The following is a 23081-nucleotide window of genomic DNA, read 5'->3' as shown; positions in this document are numbered from 1 at the left end:
TTCAAGAGACAATATTCTTCTTAAGTGATCCATTTTGGAACCAGAGAAGATGGCTCCCTTACTGGTAAGTTTACACATACTGATGTTATTAACAACTTCAGACATTAGAAATGCATAATTTGCAGGCATTAAGTTCAAAATCATTTACATTTCCCCCCAAAATAGTTCAAGACAGAGCACGAAAGCAGTTGAGCTTGCCAAGGATTCTTTATGGTTCTTTCGAGGGACAGCAACTCAATAAATTAGAAACCATCATATATCTGTGGTTTTCCCTGCCTCCTTAAAAAGTCAAGAAAATGTTAATAATGGCAAATGAGTACTCCATGTACCACACGTACAGCAAAGTCAAATGCAAAGACAGGAAACACGTGCATATGGAATATGTGTCAGAAACAACATTTATCTAGAACCATTTGTGCTGCAGGATAGCTCAGACAAAACTTAACTAGGAGAGGCATGCCTCATTGTGAAAGAACAAGCCACCTTCTGGTATGTGTTAAAATTGTATGCATTACATCTCACACTAATAAGGAATATTGGCATCAGTTACAACCAGTGCTATTTTTCTATATAAAAAAGAGGTGCCAGAACTCACCATGAACGCCTATTATAATGGTATTATAATGGTAATGGCGCCCACCTTAGAGGTGTCGGAACTGAGTTCCGGTGAGTTCTGGCTGGAAAAAAGCTCTGGTTTCAACTGTGTTCAAATGTAGGCTTGGAGTGGAACCAGCTGAGGGTAACGGGGAATTTTCAGGATGCTATGAAAGTGGCATAAAGGACAGCAACGCAGCCCAGTTTGGCAAATCCTTCCACTGGCTCACTGGCCCACCATGGACCATGCAGCTCCATGGCTTCCTATTAGGGATGGGTAAAATATAACCATTTCAGTTCCTCCCAGTTCCTTCTTCTCTCCCCACAGTCCTTCCTGGTTGCACTGTCTTTCACTGTGGTCATGAGACAAATAACAAGACAAAAGCCACAGATGTTATGAAGGTAGGTGATTGAAATGGTTGCCTCTCCTCTACCAGAATGGAGCCATCACAGCTATGGATATTTAGGACTACATAGAGATTTTGCTTGGGCAAAAGCCACGCAACAGAAAATGGACAATGTTAAACACAATCCAGATAACAGGGCATGTCTTTTCATGGACTTAAATACAGAGAGGGAGGGGGGATTATAGCACCCAAGATATGAAGCTGAGCACATTGCGTAGCATGAAGAATTATGGTGCCACCTATCATATCCTCTTACCAACACATTTTCTATGCATGTTGAGTACAAAGCCCTCTGCACAGATAACACTGTGGTTGACACAGTAGAATGATCCCCATGTGTTCACACATAATTGTCTTCTGGAGCAACTGTGAATACCTGTAAGGCACTCATCCAGGTCTTTATCAACACATTGCAGTCAAAAGGGAGGGGGAAAACAAAATTGTATTAGAATTACTCAGGGGATGAAATAACATTTGTTCCACACTGAAACTATCTAATTAACAATGTGCCTGAGTTATGGTGCTATAATTTCCTTGTGCTAAATTTTCAAGTCGTTGAACTCGTTCAAGAATTGAAGGTCTCTGGATCTTCAGCTGGGCCCTTTTGCGCTGTTGACTTCAATCTCTATGGATTGCTTCTGCAAACTTCTCCTTCAGCTTCCTTGGATTTAGTGGTGCTTTCTCTTACTTCTTACATGCCAAAGAGGCAGAAGGTGAAACACTGAAGTCATCAGGGAGAGGAAGGTCCTTCCCAACAGAAACATATTTGCTTCTTCTATTAGTTCTAGCAGACTAGTCACACAACACACATGTGAGGTCGCTTTGCACAATACTATCTTTGACATATTGAACTGAATGGCAAAGTCATTGCCCAAGAGTAGCACATATGACAGTCTTTAAGTGACTCTCATTGGCCCTCAGCCAGAGTGGTTTCCTATTCAGTTTGCTGTGAGAAACAGAACGTTTTCTCCATACTATCAAATCGCTCTCTCTCTTTTAGTTTGCGGTGGCATGAAGGAAATGCCCCAATTCCTGTGGCATGCTCTTGCTTAAGCAAGACCTTCTTGCATAAAAGAAGCAACCACAGGAGGCTTTCAATGCAGTTTTCACACTGTGGGTCATACACCAGCACTTAGGTCATGGGCAAAAAATGAGAGCTTTGGTCTGATCATGAGGAAGGCAATGAAGGAGGTGTTTGACTCTTAATTGGCACTTAAATTAATTAATTTTCCACCCAGCGATATGTATCTCTAAGACAGAAAATTAACTTAGGTGCATGACAACATTAGTGGGAGTGCGGGCTTCATAGGGCACTGAAAGTAATGAATGGCAGTTTTATACATCAGATTTTAAAGCAGGGCTGCAAAGCCTGTGGCCTCACAGCCACATATGGGGTTCACCCTAATTTCATAGAGGGGAGAAAAGGTGGGGAAAAGATGGCACAGAAAGAGAAAACTGGGGAGGGGGGAATACACACACACATACACGTTGTACTAATGTTTGGCCTTCAGCCCAGTCATGAGAAGCATCAGCCCTGTTGACACGTGGAAACCCCACAAGGGAATGTGACACATTCTCCCTGTTTTTGAGACAGCAAATGGTGTTCAAGATCATCCACAACCCTTCACCCAACAGCTATTTAGCATGATGTATAAAACAGACCATCCATGTTTGCGACTTGCCTCCAACAACATCAATGAACTGAGCAACTGGGCTGCCCAACACCTCTTGTGTCATGGCCTGCACCAGTTAGCTAATGTTCTCATGAAGCACTCTTGCAAACAAGCTGCTAGGAAGCTTCCCTGATACATTTCAATGTATGAAACAGAGTAGATAGAATTCCAGCATTCACGTACCTTCACACGAAACCCCGTCTGACATCAGAGCATATCCAGGTGAGCAAGAGCACACAACTGCCCCTTCCAAAGTATTACATATGTGCTTGCAGGGACCATTATCTAGGAAACACAGTGTTTGAAAAATGCATGAAATTCCTGTGCAAAGCAAAATTCCTTCCAAGTCCCAAGAATTCCTTCCTCTAATTATAACCCCTGTCATTGCACCAGGATGTAAAATGTGGAAACAAACAATCTATTCTCGTAACCTTAATCACTATGTACAAGCCTTCTTTTATAGGCAAACACACCTGTGTCATTCATTCTCATCTGTGCATTTGAAATTACCATGTACAGCTGTGTTGCCTCAACAGCCCTAAATAGATAGCATGAAATAACCTTGAATTCAGAAGCTAACCTCGAATTACCTCAGCACGTTACCTTCTGAGATTCTGTCCGTCTTTCGCTCTCTTCAGGCTAATACTGGAGGCAAGCAATGTGTGGACGTGTGTTGAAATCAAAACAGCCGAGGAAGCTTTTGAATGTATTGCAGACTTGTAAAAACCATCTCATGTCTCCACCTTGCCTATTTAGACATACCTTTACACTTCTCTTCCTCTTCGTTGATGGTTGCGGGCTGGATAGTCAAGGCTTCTGGAGCAATAGTGGCTTTGTCCTGTAAGGCAGTATTTGGTCCATCTTCTTCAAAATCTGTACATTTATATTATATAAAAATGGAGGAAATCAACTTTAATTTGCTTCATATATCTAAGTAGCCACAGGGACATGAACAGTAACTAAACAGTAACTAAACTATTATTTGTGGCTTCTAAGGAAACACAGAATGCTTCCAGACAGAGAGCTGATATCATAAACGGATTGTTTAGGTCCGATTTCGCTTTGTTTGGTATGTAAGGTCCCACACACTCCTGCTTTTTCAGTAATCATATTCACAATTGTTCCATTCACCAGTGGGTGAAGCTTCAGCACTTCCTCACCTGCTCATTGAAAATTGGCTAAAGACAACTACAGTTGTATTTGAGAAGGGAGGGATAAACAATTCTTTGTAAGGATACAAAGATAAAATGTAAGGATACATTTGTGACCGTGTAATGATATTTTGAAGATATTTGTCTTTATGGATGCTGGCAAATTTGTTTTCTGATCAAATGATGGGTACGGTCCATTTGAAGGGGAGCACTGGAAAGTAACTCATTGAGTTATTTGGAGTTATTCAGGAAGTGTTTAAACCTCTTCCATTTACAACTGTGTTAATCAAGGTTCTTAACTTTGGGTGGATGCTACCCATGTTTTAGCATCTCAAAAGTGTATTTTTCTTCTATTTGAAAGCATACACATATATTAGACACAGATGAATATGAATTGCTAGTCATCACTAAGAAAGGAATTACAGTGTAAGTCCACAAGAATAATTGATATGATTTTGTATAAATCGTTGTCCTATTTGATATTTAGAGGGCAGCTTACAAGTATAAAAACTGTATTTGATACATTGGATCTCTTGCTGCAATTTAGTTTTGTTTACAAAACAGTAAGAACAGCATCTGCTCAAAAGATAACAAGAGGTGGTTATGGGGCAGAAGCTGGATGAGTTACTTCTATTTGTCATAGAAATGTGAACTGTTTCACTTTAAGTGTGTGTCTGGCTTCATACAGAATACGACTCTGCTCCCTGCTATAGATTTAAAGCTGTGACTTACTTCCATCCACGGATATGATCTATATGTCTGATTGTGAAAATGTGGAGCTGTCGTTACTATAAGAGGATTTTCAATCAAGTTTGCCAAGTAGTTAAGAAGTCCCAAAGCTCTAGTGAGGATGAAGCACAATGAAAAGGCAGGATAACATGACTCAGTTCTAGCCAAAGAGAATGCCCACATCCCACAAGGAGGGAGAGAGGTTCATATAGTCATGGTTTCCTAATTAGGACTGTCTATACAAATTAAACAAATTGAAAGTTAATTGTACTTTCCACATCTCTGCCCAACCCCCACCTTCCAACCACATTCTTATTTTTGGGGATGGGTGAGGAAATTATACACCGCAAACATTTGAATGAAAAAATTGTTTCCCAACAGTGGACAGAGTAAGCACAAAAATCCGAACCACCATGCTGCAACACATGTTTTTTATGAATGCAGCATCACTGCTGGAGGGACTGCACCTAAATCTTGCTGGTTATCCTCCTGAAAAGCTAATGAAACATGAATTTTTTCTAAGAAAAATCATGATTTTTTTGTAGTGATTCTGTTGGAGTTTTCCAAAGGGAGAATAAGAAAGAGAAAGGGAGGGTGGAGAGGAAAACGTAAGGGTTTTTTTGGCAGGAAGAAAATAAATGACTGGAATAACTTTTGAAAAAGAAAATGTAAGGCTGGAAGCAGTACAAGCGAAAAGATTTTTGAATCAACCTGAGTTGTAATCAAGGAGTGGTGTGGCACCAAGTATTTTGGAACCCTGGATGAGGAAATCTTATTGGCCTCCCATTCCCGCAGAAGCCCCTGGAGTTATGCTTGCTGAGGAATTTAATCCTCTGGCGCCTGGAGCACCCCCATGCATACTACTGCAGGTAAAAAAGCCACTGCCATTGCCAAATTCACACCCCCAATGAAGAAGCCTCCGATAAGGCCAAATATACCTCCCATGCATATTTGATGTCTCATGAGACCTTAGTCATTTGCCAACGATCCCCCCTCTCGAGTGATTCTCATGTGCCACCATACCCAGGGAAACTATATTCTCTTCAGCCAGCCCAAGAGCTGTTTGCTGTGCTGGATGAGCACCTTTTCTGTTGGGGTTGGAAGACACTGGATGTGCAGGGCATCCCCACACACCTTTCATGTCATGACTGGCACATGTGAAAGAGCCATCACATATCAGCCTGCACAGATAAAGGTTTCATAGTACCTCACACACAAGACTCTTCAGTGGACGCATTTCATACATTTGGTTGAAGATCATCAAGTGGTTACAGTAGGCCTCCTTCCACCTGCCTTACCCCACCCCCTGGCCCTCGGACTCCTCATAAGGAAGCTGTGCCTGGAGGAAGAACTGTGAGGGGAGAGACTTCATCAGGCAAGGCTTTCTTCCACCTGCCTTGCTCCAACCTCTAGTCTCTGCTTCTCATTTTCTATTGTATTATTTTATGTACTGTGGCTTGCCATTGTTTTATTGATTATAGTTTTAGAAATTATTTATTGTAACTGTTAAGGGTGAATTTCTGTTTAACTTTTATATGCTGATATTATTATTTTATACTATTCTAATGATTGTTGAATGTTACTTTTTTGATGTACGTTGCTTATTTTAAAGTTATGTTTTATTATCACATTTTTGTATTGCATTAGATTGTTATAAGATGTACATTTTTTGTTTCTTCAGCTTGAAAACCACCTTGAGTATTGAAAGATAGAAAGACGCTATATAAATTAAAAATGATGATGATGTTGTTGATGATGATGATGATTACAGTAACAGCTGATGTATATGTACATGTGTGCTGGCAAATTAAAAGGTAAAGGTAAAGGACCCTTGGCAGTTAAATCCAGTCGCAGACAACTCTGGGGTTGCGGCACTCATCTCGCTTTACAGGCCGAGGGAGCCAGTGTTTGTCCGCAGACAGATTTTCCGAGTCATATGGCCAGCATGACTAAGCCACTTCCGGCGCAATGGAACATCAAAACCAGAGCAGCACACGGAAACGCCGTTTACCTTCCTGCTGGAGTGGTACCTATTTATCAACTTGCACCTTTTTGGTGTGCTTTTGAACTGCTAGGTTGGCAGGAGCTGGGACCGAGCAACGGGTATCACCCCATCGCAGGGATTCAAACTACCAACCTTCTGGAAGAATGGCAGATGCAATTGATAGACTATATGGAATTGGCAGAGATGACTGGCAGAATCTGAGACATGGGAGAAGAACAAACGGAAGAGGAGTGGAAGAAATTTAAAGTTTATCTGCAAAAACATTGTAAATTATTTGAATGTTAAAATGATGCAGGATATTGAGACAATGAGGCATTAGTGACAAAGTTGAGAGGAATGTGCAAAGATGTTTTTATGTAACAAGTAAAGAAACAAAGTTAAATTAATCAAAGTGATGGGGGACTAGAAGATAAGTGGACAGCAGTGGGAGTGGTTAATTTAAAAGAAATTTAAAAATGTTAAAATTAGTTAAAATACAACAAGAATTTGCTGAAACTAAAATTGGAAATTTGAATACAGAAAAGGGAGATGTGAGGAAGTCAGGAAAGTAAGCTATATGAAAGTAAGAGTTAAACATATATAATTATTTTGTTTGGTTGTGTGTTTTATATTGTTTATTGTTTTCTGTTATGTTGTTTTGTTTTGTCTGTTACTATAAATCTGTTGAAATCTCAATAAAAATGTATTTTAAAAAAAAAAAAAAAAACTACCAACCTTCTGACCAGCAAGCCCAAGAGGCTCAGTGGTTTAGACCACAGCACCACCCGCATCCCAGCTGGCAAATTATGAGAGCTAAATATGAGAGCAAACCTATTGTAGTCGGACCCAATACACATTTTCCCAGTGTTTCTTCTTCTCACCTGGATTGCAGCTGAGTCCATCATCCTGCAGAGTAAATCTTGGGAAACATGAGCACTTGTAGGATCCCACTGTGTTGATGCAAAGGTGTTGGCAGAGCTCTCCAGGATAGGCAAGACACTCGTCCAGGTCATCTCCAGGTAAACTGTTTGACAATTCAGCTTCATTACTGATCGACAAGGCTTCATGGTGATCCTCAAACTCTGAAACTGTCAACATGCCCAAGCCATTAGTAAAGAAAAGGGGAAATGAATGTTCTTTATATGCAGATTACATGATTTTGAGCACTGCTATATATTAGTGAAAAACCCATCAGTCTGACAGGCTGTAACTGGGAGAGCAGGAATAGCCTTACTCCCATAGCTTGACTTGTCTCTGAATGACGAAGGTAGCAGTAATTCAACTGACAGGTAGACTTTGGGGGACACATACCTCTTCGCCAGGGTTCCTGTCACTAAGTGCCATGGTGGCAGAAAGGGGAGAATTTCTCCTGACAAGAGCCCTGTAGGCACATCATAATAGGCTTCCTACGCTTTGATCACACAGAGCCTTCTAGTTAGCCCTGCAGATGTCAGAGAATGGCTTGAAGACAAGGACTGGGGAATGCATTCTATGGCAGAACAGCTTCTTTCCAATGGAAAGCTGAAGGGGGAAGGGTCGCCCCCTCCTTGTCCACAGCATGTTCAGAAGCAGAGAGAGAGAGAGAAGCTGAACAGCTTAGGGAGGAGTTACCCAGTTTTGAGATAATGACAAGAGAACCAGAAGGAAGGGGGCAGCTAGTTGAGACGCTGCTTGAGAGTGTGGGGGACCCCCACCACCACGACGGACTCAGAGGTCCGAACCTACCAGAGAGCAAAGGAGTCAGCGGGAGGAAGGAACTTCCTACTGGTGCCCAATATGCTGCGGAAGTCAGAAGGAAGGTTTAGAGTAGCCAACTGCCCTCCTTGCCGAGAGCTGTGTATTTGTGCTTGGAACATGATGCTGTAATAAAAAGCCTATAAATCTATCAACCACTCATTAATTCTTATCTGTGAAGTTACTGAAGGGAGGGAAGGACTCTCCACACCTGACAGTAGAGGACAGAAGAGTGCAGGCCTCTGGGAAGCCATATTTAAATGTGTAACACTGCAGAAAAATGCAAAGAGGTGGAACGACACTAAGAAGAGTGGGGTGTGGATGGAAATAAAAGTAATACATTTCCTGAGCTTCAGAGATTTTGTGACTGCACAGTACCATCTTCAAGATGACAAGAGTGCACAGAAGCAGCAGATGGTGGCTTACAAAGGCTGAAGAAGGACATGTGCCCTGAACGAGGCAAATCCAGAGGATTTCCCTCATTCACAGTGCATGCATTCAAAGTCCACAGAATGAAGATGAGGAACATATTAAAACCCAGGAGAGGGGATCTGTTTTTAATGGTGAACATCTTGTTTCAAGTTCTATCTAGAGCCTTGCCTCTGGGCAAGCTCTAAGCATACATCCACATTAGCATATTGGGCAACTTAGCCCTCCTCCGTTCTGCTCTCCCTGCCAGGAGGAGGAGGGGAGGAGGCGGGGCAGAGAGGAAGCCTAAAGGTTAAATGCAATTGATCACAAACCTGGGAGGAGGGAGAGCTCGGAGAGAGGGAGAATTGAACTTTAAAATGGCCATTGATTAAAAGGAATTGCTTTAGCTCTTAGTGCACAGCTCATTTGGTCAGCAAATGTGGAGGGCAAACAGAGGAAATAAAGGAAAACCTATTTGCCGGAGGTCATGCAGAATAGGCAGTGGCTGGTGTAAACTTCAGTTGTCTAGAGACAGATTCCGTTGTACTGTGCCATTTATCAAGAAACGGACTTTATAATGCATAACAGATGATGATGCAAAATGCAACCATTTCCAGAGGGTTAGCCATGTTGGTCTCTTGCAGCAAAAACAACAAAGAACCTTGTGGCACCTTAAAAACTAACCAATCAATTTTGGCATGAGCTTGGATGAAATACGATCCCCATCGTCAGATGCCTGTGATTAACATATGTTTATTCCACAGAGATCGTCAGCTTCTAGTACTACCAGTAGCATTGGGGAAGGAGGGGGAGAGGGGGTGCTTTTTCCTTATGCTTCTGTATTGTTAGTCACTATGATCTAAGAGAATAATCCTGGAGCATGATGGATGTAGCCAGAGCTGATTAAATTCTGACCTGGTTCTTTGACCATTAAATAGGAAACGCCAAGTGAAAACGGATGACCAAAAAAGAATCACAATCATTCTACTGGTGTCCAAAAGTCATTCTTTTAGATTCATGACTAAAGTTTATATATCTATATCTATACAGTGCTTTTTTATGGGGGGATGCAGGGGTACGCATACCCCTAAACATTTTGTGAATCTTTGTACTTTTGTCCATTTACTGTATTTATTTTCCCCGATTTGAACTATAAAATGGTGATTTTCTGGAGTCAAAATGAGAGTACCCCTAAACATTTTTTTAAGGAAAAAGCACTGTGTGTGTGTGTGTGTGTGTGTGTGTGAGAGAGAGAGAGAGAGAGAGAGAGAGAGAGAGAGAGAAGTTAAAGGGAGAGATAAGCAGAGTAGAAGATAATATAAAACTAACTTGGCACCCAGCTCACCTACTACCTTTGAGCAAGGTACAAAGATCAACTGTTATGCTTGGCATATAAATAAATCTTCAAGATGCGCTAATAAAAACTCATAAAAACCACCATCCCTATATTTGAGCTGGCAGATGAGTCGATGGGGGGATGGGGGAGGCCCAAGAAAAGGGGAGAGGACCTGGGGAAACATGAGGCCGGTCACCTGTGCAGGTAACCTTCAAAAATGGGTGCTTTGGGGGAGTGATTACTTTGCCCAGAAAGGGGACGGGGTACAGTCTGGAAAGCTCTCCTCTTGGGATGCTGCTATCAAAACACAAGTCACTCCATTCACATTTTAATCAGAAGCACAGGGTGGGCCAATATCTTCTTTGCACCACTTCTCCTGAAGTGCACAGCATCTGATCTCATTGTTCCTCTCCCCCTCTTCTTTGTTTAAATTTAGATTAGTTCCCCAGGCAGGGAATTGCCTTTCTTGCGTCATTCAGGGGAAGTGCCATGTACGCTGATGTTCCTTTACACACAAGAAATAAAACAACAACAGAGCTGGACTCACACCTGCCATTCTATAAATCAGTGGTTTCTCTGGACCACACTTTCAGAATAACAAATTACTTGCACCACACTATATATATTTTATGGATAAGAAATACATTGGAAAACACTCCTAGCAGTGATTGATTCATAACATAGAACACAACTACTTCATAATATGATCATGGGACACCCAGAAAGTATAAAACAATGCAGCTGCACAGGAACATGAACCATTCCCAAAATGTTGGGTGTCCTTTAATCTGCCTACAACACTTGCCGTCCTCTCCTGCCACAGCCTTTGAGAACTACTGTTATAAATGGAAGGGCTCCTCTCATTCATGGAAGTGAACTGGATCCAGCAGAAGTTCCTGCTCCACAAACTGGATGTCCTCATAGGTGGAACTTGCCAACTTTGCTTCTTCCCTAAAACCCCCAGCAACGCCTCCCTTGCTATTCCTGATGGCCCTTCAATTCCTGGAGAAGGCTTTCAGGGACAGGGGTTACGGAGGAGGAGGGATTGGAGAAAACTGCATCCCCGCTTCCACCAGTAGGAGCATCCATTTCATGGAGTGCCACTGCACACAACTGAGGAGCCAAGCTATAATCTTCAACTTCACACTGCAATCCAAACCTCCCCAATGCTGGCTAAACTGGCCTCCCACAAGCTGTTACCATTAGAGCAATGCAAGTGCTACTCTATTGGCCCTGCACTCCCCCTTTGGCCCACCACATGTGCAGATGGGGTGGTGAGTTCTGCTGGCAGGTTCCCTGCTGATGGGAGCCAACACAAAGCCCTGAAACAGGGCAGAGCTGAGCCAGCCTGGAATCCTCTGGAACTCACGTCAGTCTGACTGCCTTTTCGTGTCAGCGCCAGGCCTGATGCAGGCTGGATCATCCTGCACCCCACCTTCCACCATTTAGGTACAAGGGCTACAGATGTTGTGATGTTCTCATTTCTTACTAAGTTTCCACTGGTGGTGGCACTGAGATTAGGACTGCCCCATTAGCTATTGAATACTAGTGAGAAGACTTCAACTATCATTTTACTGCATTTCCCATAAATATTTTAATGCATTTCTACGTGACTGGAGAGCCTTTCCTTTGCCACTCGTACAGCAAAGAAGCACAGTCGCTCTTTCAAGCGCGAGTCACCTTCATGGTTTTGTTTTCAGTGCAGTGTTTGAAAATCCATTAATATTTCTAAGTTTTTGGAAATGGCTTTTAAAGGAAACAGACAGAAACAAGAAGCTAAGAACATGTTAATAAAGGGGGGGAAAGGGGGGACCCAGTAACAACAGACATTGTACAAGTTGCTAATAATAAATAAATAAATATCAGCTTCTGACGGGTAATGATATATTAGGCAGAAATTGTTCGCATTTCCCCAAAGCAGCTACAATCCAGGAGGGAGGAATGTGTTTGCTTCTGATAAGCTCAGCATTGCCAGTGTAAGTGACTAATCAGTGTTTTGTTACCTTTTTCCTATTCATTTCTTTTTTGTGGCTTACCAGTGGTTTGAAGTTGAGTAGAGAAATAGCAAGAATAAAGAGGCAGGTATCAATTTACATTTTGACCTGGAGAGTTAAGGCAGGTCTCAGCTGATTTGAGATTTATTTTATTCCTGTGGACTCTGCCTGAGTACAATGGACAAAAATGTTGTATTATAATAAAAGATGGGTCAGGCTGTGCAGCTGCACAAGAAGCATCTCTTTTAGAAAAAGCACATAGCTCCATAACACACATAAGTGTGTGAACATTAGCAAATAAAAAATATTGTTATCTGCTCAGGCAATGCCATCGGCTTACCAAATATCAGCTATGCATTCACCTGCACCATCATTCATATAAATATAACCCACCGCCAAAAGATTTTTAAAATGCTTCCTTCTCTTCTCTTCCTACTCACAGCCTTTGTCTATAATTTTTTGAGAATTCCTGGAGAACAGGTGAGGTCCCTGCAGATTGGAGGCGGGCAAATGTTGTCCCCATCTTCAACAAGGAGAAAAAAAGAAGACCCAAGTAACTAACAGCTAGTGAACTTGACTCTGATACTAGGAAAGGTTCCAGAACAGATAATTAAAGTCAGTCTGTGAGCACTTGGGAAATGATGCTGTGATTCCAAAAACAAGCATGGGTTTTTCCACAGACAAGTCATGCCAGATGAATCTCTTTTCTTATTTTGATAAAGTTGAAAAGTTGGTAGATCAGGGGAATGCCGGGGATATAGTATATCTTGATTTCAGTGAGGTTGCTGACAAAGTTCCTTGTTCAGACTACACCTGGAATACTGTGTCCAGTTCTGGGCACCACAATTTAAGAATATTATTGATAAGTTGGAACATGTGCAGAGGAACATGTCACATGGAGGATGGAACAAGCTTGTTTTGTCCTGCGGACTTGAACCAATGGATTCAAGTTACAAGAAAGTAGTTTCTGACTAAACATCAGGAAGAACTTTCTGATGGTAAGAGCTGATTGACAATAGAACAGATTCCCGCAAGAGATGGTAGACTCTCCTTCCTTGGAGGTTTTTACGCCATTACTTATATTATATCTTTTACCACCACATATCCAATTCAAATCTATTAACTGGTTATCCTTTATATTCTATTTAGGTTATTCTCATTGTGTACTTTTATGTCAGTCCTGCTAATGATTTAAGGTGTTTACAAAAATTCTTCATATAATCTAAAAAATTTCCCCATTCTACATTAAAACATGTCTCTTCTTGGTCTCTTAATCTTCTCTTAAGTTTCACCTTTTCTGCATACACCATCAGTTTTTGTTGCCAATCTTCCTTGGTTGGAACTGTTTCTTCTTTCCATCTCTGTGAGTGGTCATATTCTTGATAATCTCCCATTGCCTGCTTCTGGGATCATTTTAAAGATATCTGTTGATGCCCTTATGTATTGTTTCATATGGTTGTGGAAAACATTTCACAGACTTCAACATTAGGAAGTTATTTGCTGCTATGATAGTTTTGAGTTCAGCATTGAAAAAGACCTGCATCAGCTTTGGTCAAAGAATGTGTGATTAAAATTCTGAGGGTTGCTGAAATGGAGAGCCACAATTCACAGAAGAATTGGATTAATGCCATCAGGCAACTTTGTTGCAATGGACTCCATTCATTTGTTATTGGCACCCACAAAGGAACTATGTTATAAAAGAATCTATTTTTGTAACTTTGACAGTATTTTTTCCAGAAAATTAAAAGAAGCAAGTAGCTTGTTTATCTATTTTTTGTATGTGTATACAATATAGCAGAAGACCTAATAATCGATATCTCAAATGCTATGTACAACCCTCTAAAATCTTGATCACCTTATGATGAAGCTATAAACCCGCAGTGGTGACCATAGAAGCACAACATCTCACTGAGAGTCAAGCAAAGCAACTGGCAAGAAATATTATTTTAAATGAAAATATCCCTTCCACCCTCTAAAAGGTCCTATGAAAAACTTCACAGTTAAATGCAAATCAGATGCTTTTACTCCTGACCAGTTAAATTAATCTCCATGGCCACTGAGATGAGGAATTGAGATTGACTGACTGGCGGTTAAAGGGCAAAAAGTCATTAGTTGCGGAAAATAATCAAGTATCCTGTTGCCCAACTCAGACCAATATACCAGCTGTGAACATTCCTGGTATGGTCAGTCCTGGCCATGATCTGACATGCATTATTTAAATCTCATAAAATCATAGAATTGTAAAGTCGGGACCCTGAGGGTAGTCCAGCCCCCTGCAATGCAAGAATCTCAGCTAAAGCATCCATGGCAGATGGCCATCCAACCTCTGCTTAAAAACCTCCCAAAAAGGAGAGTCCACAACCTCTCGAGGGAGTCCGTTCCACTCTTGAGCAGCTGAACTATTATCTCCACTGGACTATCATCCTGTGCTCTATAAGGGGTTGCTCTTGAAAACTTCAATCGGTGCTGATTACTGCTGCTAGACTCTTGATTGGGACCATGTGTTGGGATCATGTGACCCCTTTATTTTATCAGCTGACTGGCTGCTGGTTCATTTCTATGTGCAATTCAAGGTGCTGGCTGTATCCTTTCAAGCCCCAAATAGCTTAGGACCAAGCTTCCCAAAGAATGACCTCTTTCCATGTGAATCTGCTGGTCCTTAAGATCACTTGATGTGGCCCTCTTAAGCATGCCAGTGGCTTCTGGTGGCAATTTGTGAGAGGGCTTTCTATGGAGCACCACTCCACATATGGAACTCCCTAAACCAGGAAGTCAGGCCAACCTTCATCTTTATCTGTGTCCTGCTGGCATCTGAAGACTCCCATCATCCCCAGTGAACATGGGCAATGCTAAGGGATCATGAGAGTTGTAGTTCTCCAGCATATGTAGGGCTACAGGTTCCCCACAGCCATTCTGTAAACCCGTGTTTCCGAAATTGGGTCTCCAGCTGCATTGGACTACAGTTCCCATCATCTATGACCACTGGTCCTGCAACTAGGGATGGTGGGAGTTGTAGTCCCAAAATAACTGGCGACCCAAGTTTGGGAAACACTGGGTAGACTAATCTGCTTCCTCTGTGCTTTAATTGAAGACTTATTTTCCCTAATAGGTGTGACTGCAATAAAACCACATTACACACTTAAGAAAGGCTTTATTATGAACCTACGTGAGTTTCAATCTGCTAACCTCCTTCTCTTTAAAAAAAAGGGGGGGGTTCATTAAATATTATTCTCTCTTTACTGCATTACTCCCTGACATGGATTTTGCTGTAATATATTACTGTGCTCTGTTTTATGTAAAACCTAATTAAACATCAAAAATAATAGTGTGCTGCATTAATTACTTTATGACCTCCAGAAACATAATTTATGAAACATTAAAGCAAAATAATTCAGTTACATCCATAAAGTAACTGAATTTACACCCTGAAGGTAAAAAGAGCAGGAAAGGGAAAGGGTGCAGAATCTCCATAGTGACAGCTGGAAAAATGGCATCTGCAAACAACTGGAGCAGACATAATTTCACCTGGGATGATGAAACATTTCAGCTGATCAACCCCATGTTTTAACAAGGTCCACCCTACTCATAAGGCAAATCTTTTCTTGCCCTCCCTGCCCCCCAGGCACTGGGCATTTGGAAGGTCCCATGCCACCAGCTGCCTTGTGCAAATGCTTCTGTTTCTCAGCTAGCTCTCTTCCTACTTCCAGCCAAGAATGAAATTGCTTACAATTACTAGCAATTACAGGGAGCACTCTCAACAGAAGTCGGGGAAGAAGAAAGGGGGTGCGTGAACACAGTCCAGGAGGATCTGCTCGAAATGATTGTTTGGGCAGATCAATGGACTAATTTCTTTTATAATAGCTTTTATGCTGTAACCAAGTAGCAAATGTTATTGATTTTGTGGAGTGCCTGTCATTTAGGCAGGCAGAGGATGGGAGCAAAGAGGGATTGTGGATCACAGAGTCCCTAAAAAAGGGCAGAAAGGAATAATGCAATTCTATGTGGGTGGTACACAGAGATGCAAATCCTCCCCTCACCCCACTCCCTGCGTCCACACAATAGGATCATTGTCCACAGAGGATGGGCTGTGTCCCAGAAGCATCCATCTTTCCCCTTTATCTGTGCCAAGGAGAGAATTGGAAAAACAACAACGATGAAAACTAGTGTTTATATGAATTCCTACATTTTACCAAGCCTTTTTTTTTTTTTTTTTTTTTGAGCTGTGAGATTATTTGGATTCAGGTTATTCTCCAGATACCTCTGAATTCCCCGCACACCCTCTTCCCTGACACCAGCTTGTTAGATGGAGCACTGTCACTTCACTAGTTCATGAAGCTCCATTTCTCTTGATACTTGTTTTCTGGAATGAACAAAGCAGGAGTTCCAAATCCAACAGCTGCAATTCAGGTTCCCTCCCCACAATAATTCTGTTTGTGTTCCGAATGAAGTTGCCTTCCAGCCGATCATGTGAAAAATTAATAAATATATCAGTTGAAGGACCGGAACTGCTGGATACATGAGAAGTAACTGGAGATGAATGGATCGCACCCATGAAGTTGATTAAATGAGTTGTGCAAAATTACAATGAGAAAACAGGAGGGATGTGATGCAGCTGATTTTAAAGCTTGATTTAAATCTAATTATTATTATTTTCTTATTAAGTTTTATTTCTTATAATCTCCCCTTTCTCATACAGAGCCCATGGTGGCTTACATCATCTAAAAACACAGGCTTAAACAACATAATTAAAACCACAACCTAAAAAAAAAGGGGGGGAATCGAAGGGTAGAACAACCAGTGATACAGTTATAGCAAATGGGTCTCTCTTACTATGTCACAAAGGCCTGCAAAAATAAATAGATCTGGAAGTGATTCCTGAATGAAAATAGCAGGGAGACAACAGGAAGTTCCACAGAGGATGCCACCACTGTAAAGGCCTTGCGTTACATTCACCAGGGGATCCACAACCAGCACCAGCACTCCCACTACAGAACTCAAAACTTTGTTTGGCTGGTACTAGGGCAAGCTTGTTCAGGACTGTGCATAGTACTGACAACTTGAAATGATCTAAAAAAATGGTATTATTGTGAAACATATTTTAGTTTCTGCATGTAGCCAGAATTCACATTTGCCAGGGGCGAAGCAACTCACCCCTCAGTCCTCACCTCCCAGGAAATTCAAATAAACCCCAATCTGAGTTCATTGCTAAGATTTTTGTCCAAGTGGTTGTTTTGTGCCCTTTCATCTGCTGCAGGAAGTAAGATTCCTTGGATATGAATTTTGTATTTTGTCTAGAGGTTCCCTTGGCAACTCTTGCAACAATTTATTTTATCTTATTTCAACATTCATAGACCGCTGATTATCCACTTTTTTCTGGGCATTTATCAAGCAATAGGGTTATCACTTGGTAACATTATTTCTCATGTATATGTGTAGTAATTGCATTGTAAGAAACGTCTGTTGGTATTAGCTAATCTTTGATAGCCATTTCCCACTCAAACAATGTAGTTTGATAACTGAAATTCCCATACCATATCGTAAGTATGGTTGCATCTGAGTATATTGGGAATATATTTCATAGTGTCTTGTTTCATAATAGTAGCTGAATGAATCTTGTTTCAATATGTGTTTATTTTGTTGATGGTGTTTGTTTAATATTAAAGGCTGCTGATCGAGAAAGCAGGGGGAGGCAGACAGACAACAGACAGATCCTAAGTTATGCTTTTGGTATGGGATGGGAAAATACCAGGAAATACAAAGTATAATGTTATTGAAGCACACATTCCAAATACCTCTGTAGTAGTTGTAAAATTATGTCCCATAGCACCTATATATTGATATGGTTTATGAAAACTTTGATTCCAGAAATGTACTACTGCAGCAAGGAGATTTCATGTCCTTCAATATGTGTGGATAGCATAAACTCCATGCTAATAACCTCCATCTCTGTAAGCTGAAAACAGGTATATATACATTGTCCTTAACAACCCCTTATAAAACCTGCTTGGCCTCATGGTAAAATGTGGCACTTCTCACAAATACTGCAACAAGCAATAAACAGAAGAGACAGGAGCAGAACCAAGCATTGTGCAGAGGCAAGTAATTGCTATTGCAGTTGAGAGTCACGTAAATTTCTTGGAAATGGTTTGCCTAGAGAATGCAAGTTACCTCCAGCTTGATGGTTTTTACAGAGTGTGAAGAAGATGCCTCACATCTCTGCTTCCTGCAGCACTTACGTTTCTCTGGTGTCACTGTTGGCAGTGGTTCAGGGTGCCTCTTTAGCTCTGGAGGGATGAGGTGGTCTTCTCCTTCGCAGCAGGAAAGCATTACATGGCTGCAAGGGTAGCCAAGATTGGGGTTGGACTCGCAGCTTTGACCTTCACTTTTCACTCGTAGGCCCAACGCACAGCAATCGCAGCATTGCTGCAAGAGAAAGGGACCGTTAGCATGGCAACTGTGGCGGTGTCACCAAATAACCACTATATATTATTCTTATTTACTAATTTATATATCACTTGTATGCCAAAATGGCTCCTATCGTGATGATCGTCACTGGTGGGCAGGAACATGAGAGGAATTCAGTTCCATTCATATTGAAAGTGAACCTACTAACTTCCCCCAATAATACATGAACTGAAGCATGGCCATCCTAAGAAATACGCACTTCCTAGTGCTTTTACTTCCAGTCGGAGTGTGCCAGAGTGCAGTCCCGGCACCTCTCAGGTGGGCACCATTGCTGGCTGGCACTCTCCCCCCACCTCACTTCTTGCTTTTCTGAGAAGTCCAAAACAAACAATGCATGTCAAAATGGAAGCTGGCCAGCGTGCGCAAGTCTACACTTTTTTAAGATCTATGACTCCATCCGCCTTCTAGCTGCAGTTGGTCTAGCTAAGGGGTGGGGCCAGTTCACATTTTCTTCAATCTGTCTCCCTTGTAGTGGCAGCAGGCTTTAAGCTTTCCAGCTAGGCCTCTACCATTGCACACACACGCTTGCACGAGGGCCCTTATGAGCATAGCTGTCAACTTTCAGATTAGAAAATAAGGGATCAGCAGCCTCATCTGTCCCAGGGACAGTCTACAGGATATCTAACAATCCGGGATAGCAGCGGGAAGCAGCAGAAATGGCGCTGGAATAAGGGAATTTCCCGCAAAAAAAGGGAAGGTTGACAGCTATGCTTCTGAGCTGCCCTAGCCATCAGCCCGAATCTAAGAAAATTAGGGAGGAAGGGGTGCATTTGTTTCACCTGCACTAGAATCAGGGGCACTGGAATCTGTGCAGGACTGCCCTGAGTCACCCAGTGACTAACTGTAACAAATTCATGTGATATTTAATATATCAGGCTCATGTGTGAACCAGCTTTTCAATACAGCTGCACAAGACCTATTGTGCTTGGGCTTCAGCAGCTAAAATGGCATCTTTATGGTGGACTTCATCATTCTGCAAATCCTTGTTTTCAACGCAAAAGTTTCAGGATCATAGATCAGATCTCCTCCCCCCCCCCATATGTTTCTTTATGATTTGTGACAAAAATCACATTAACGAACACAACAGTCGATCCATACCTACTAGTAAATGTTGCAATCACCCACAACAAGAAGTTTCAAAGCTGAAAATTCAAGTATAATAGACCTGTTCTTTCTTACTGAGAAACTTAATTTATCGCAGCAGGTAATTATAATTACCCCTACGGCATCCAATTTATGATTCCATTTTCAAACTGTTAAATCAAGCCACAACAAACAATAAAACTGCACATAATTTCCCAACAAACAAAAACAACTAAAAAGAGCTGGATTTTCCACCCCACAGCTCTTTCTTTCCTAGGTGCAATTCAGAGAAGACAACTGAAAGAGACATTTTAATGTGTTTTTATATTAATTTAATGCTGCAACAAAGTGCTCATGTGTATTTTGATGCCAAAATACCTCCCCCTATCCCTTCATTGGCAGACTGGCTGATTGACAGTGTAAGCAGCCAGTCACAAGAAATGTATTATTTTAATCTCAGGCCCATTTCTCTCTGGGCCTCATAATGTCTGCAGCAAAATTGCCCCCATTGCATATTAGGAAAGTGGTGAAGAGGATAGTGCTCTTGAGTTCAAAGAGGAAATAGCACCAAAGGCTAGGCATCTTCACAACTGCCCTGCAGAGCTCATACCCATTTTCTGAAAATTTCACTGGTTGCTGTTTTGATTACAGGCTGCTTTCAAGGTATTGATTTTTAACTTTAAAGCTGCAACCCTATAAGAATTTGCCTGGTAATAAATAAATCAGGTGCAAACTAATAAGAATTCATTTTCCAGGTAAAGTAACCCTCTCTGATTACAAGCCTGACTTTTCAGGCACAATGGAACTTTGGCGTTGCCTTCTCCCCACTGCGGTGTTTCCTAGCTATTGCCCATCACTCTTCCCTGGCGTTATGGTATTATGGCAGGCTTAGAGACAGTATTTTTGCTTTTAACAGATGCCTGTCTGAAGCATTTTTTAAAAATCTGGATTGCCTTGGAGCCATGAAGCACTTCAGAGGTGCTTCAACACATACTGCCTTGAAGATATCTCAGTTCACCTTTGGCAAGCCCTAAACCTTTCAAAAGCAATCTTCTTCATCTTGGGATTTAGAATTTATCTGAATCTGATGCACACCTCTAATATATATGTCTCCATGGAGCAAAGGTGATGTTTTATCAAACTTCTGAGATAAAATTAACCTCTACCTGAAACATAGCAGGACCTGCACTGTGAGTTTGCTCCCTAGAGAAACTGATCAGACCCTTCCCACTGTGGTTTTTGTGAGATCTGTCCAGATGGCTTTATTCCACTGGGGTGTCTAAGAAGTAGGGCTACTTACTTTGACTTCTTAAGAAGACAAGATTGGTTCATTTGTGCTTAAGAAGATGGAATATTGTTAACATCTTGCATCTGTGTTGTTCTTATGAACTGATTTTATAATGTTTTGCATTGCTGATGTTTTATTTTTCTTATAAGCTGCTACTTTGAGGACCCTAGTAGTCAAAATATAGTAAACAAATTCAAATGTACATAAATACATTTTATATTCCTCCTAGAGTCTTCCGTAGACTAGAGAGTCATTGTGGACTCAACTTGGAATCTTTAATGAGCAGTGTGTCCTGCAGCATTTTTATGTTTTCCATGCCTGCTTTTATTCTTTTCTTCTAACATCCTTCTTCTCTTACAGATGTCATCTTTATTGTATTTCCCTCCATCTGGGCTTGAGGTTTTATCTTGTCAGTGTGTTGGATGCTTTCATATTCATATCTCTGTAGCCTGCCACAGAATACTAAATTATGTTTAAGAGCATGAATGCTTTTAAACCAACATTAATTGGCTCAATAAAAGGAATCTGTTATTTTATTTCTTTTTTATAGGTACACTACCCTTAATCAAAGGAATGAGAAGCAGAATTACAGCATTGTACAAAGCTTATCAAGCACAATTAATTTCAGCGAACTGTAAGGCTGATTGGGTTGTCCCAGGAAAAAACAGAATGCCCTCAGGACTAAGTGTTACGCCCGTCTTAGTGACATTCGCCACAACCCAATCCAGGAATACAGATATGATAATATGCCTCCCTTTCCCATTCATCTTGTTTGCTCATTCTTGCCAATACCCCACAGTGCACATTTGTAGCTGGGAAACCCAATCCCATTTTCTCTATGCCTCAGAAATATTCTTTGAAGTCTTATTATTAAATGTTCTTTTGAAGGCATCTTCCTTGAACCATCGGCCAGTGAAGGCTGGCCCATTAGGACTGCCAACATCAGCCTGTCCCCAGCTGGCCCCCAGGTGCCTGCCTTCTTAGTGACAACCAGCCCCAGTGCTGGCCCTGGCCCTCAACTTCCTCCTTCTCCTTAGTCTGACAGAGTTGTAGAGTTGGAAGGGACCACAAGGGCCATCAACTTGAAGGAGCGTCTCCACCCCCATTGTTCAGCCTGGATGCTGAGGTCCAGCACCGAGGGCCTTCTGGCGGTTCCCTCACTGTGAGAAGTGAGGTTACAGAGAACCAGGCAGAGGGCCTTCTCAGTTGTGGTGCCCGCCCTGTGGAACGCCCTCCCATCAGATGTCAAGAAAATTAAAAACTATCTGACTTTTAGAAGACATCTCAAGGCAGCCCTGTTTACGGAAGTTTTTAATGTTTGAGGTTTTATCTTGTTTTTAATATTCTGTTGGGAGCCGCCCAGAGTGGCTGAGGAAACCCAGCCAGGTGGGCAGGGTATAAATATAAAATTATTATTATTATTATTATTATTATTATTATTATTATTATTATTACTACTACTACTACTACTACTACTACTACTACTGCAGTACAGGAATATTTTGCTCAATGTGTGGCTAGAACCCACAACCCTGAGATTAAGAATCTCATGCTCTACTGACTGAGCTATCATCTCAATGCCGCACTTGTTGAACAAAGCAAGCAGAAGGATGGGGACAAGTGATGTCATTGGCTTTACTTATCATTGGCTCTGGCTCCAGCTCCTCCACCCCCAGTCTCAACGGGCACTAGCCACCACTCCCAAAGCAGGAGGCTGAATGCTAGCAAACGCAGCATGCATTTCCTATTTCAAACAGCTCACCATTCAACATTATTTAATAGGTTGATCAGGTGTAGTTGCACCAGTAATACCACCCTGACTTACAATGCTGCTTGCAATGCAATTGGGTGCATCTCTTCTCATAAGCAAGTCCCATCAAACCTTTTTATGGGACTTGCTCCCAGGTAAGCATGCATGAAATCACAGCCCCATTCTCTGAAATAATGAACATGGAACAAGACTTCACTGCACAAAGAAGTAATTCCCGAAATTTGGAGGCATCCTTGACAAGCAGTTCTCCCTGTTCACTCACTAGGAATTTTATGGCAACTGGGCTGTACAGTTTATATCATAGCAACATCCATTGCAGATAAATGATCCATAACACAAATCTCAGCATAGCATTTTTACTCATTTTTAGAAATAATCAAATACTGTAATAATGTCCTGAAAATTAGATTATTCAGTAGGAATAATAAGCCTCACCAACCAATTAACCCCTGTGTTGCACC

General features: G+C 41.5%; 1 protein-coding gene across 1 annotated transcript in view; it reads right to left on the bottom strand.

The window, feature by feature from the left end:
* FBLN2 (fibulin 2) overlaps positions 1–23081 on the bottom strand; it is a 140145-nt gene that overhangs the window by 26868 nt on the left and 90196 nt on the right. Inside the window, 5 exon segments of the mRNA XM_081848814.1 lie at positions 1258–1398; positions 2858–2959; positions 3437–3547; positions 7420–7626; positions 18250–18436. Coding sequence (XP_081704940.1) covers positions 1258–1398; positions 2858–2959; positions 3437–3547; positions 7420–7626; positions 18250–18436 — 748 coding nt within the window.

Source organism: Podarcis erhardii, assembly GCF_964252035.2.
Source record: "Podarcis erhardii genome assembly, chromosome: 2".
NCBI lineage: Eukaryota > Metazoa > Chordata > Lepidosauria > Squamata > Lacertidae > Podarcis > Podarcis erhardii.
The sequence above is the reverse complement of the archived record's forward strand: the minus strand, read 5'-3'. Positions and strand labels throughout refer to the sequence as shown.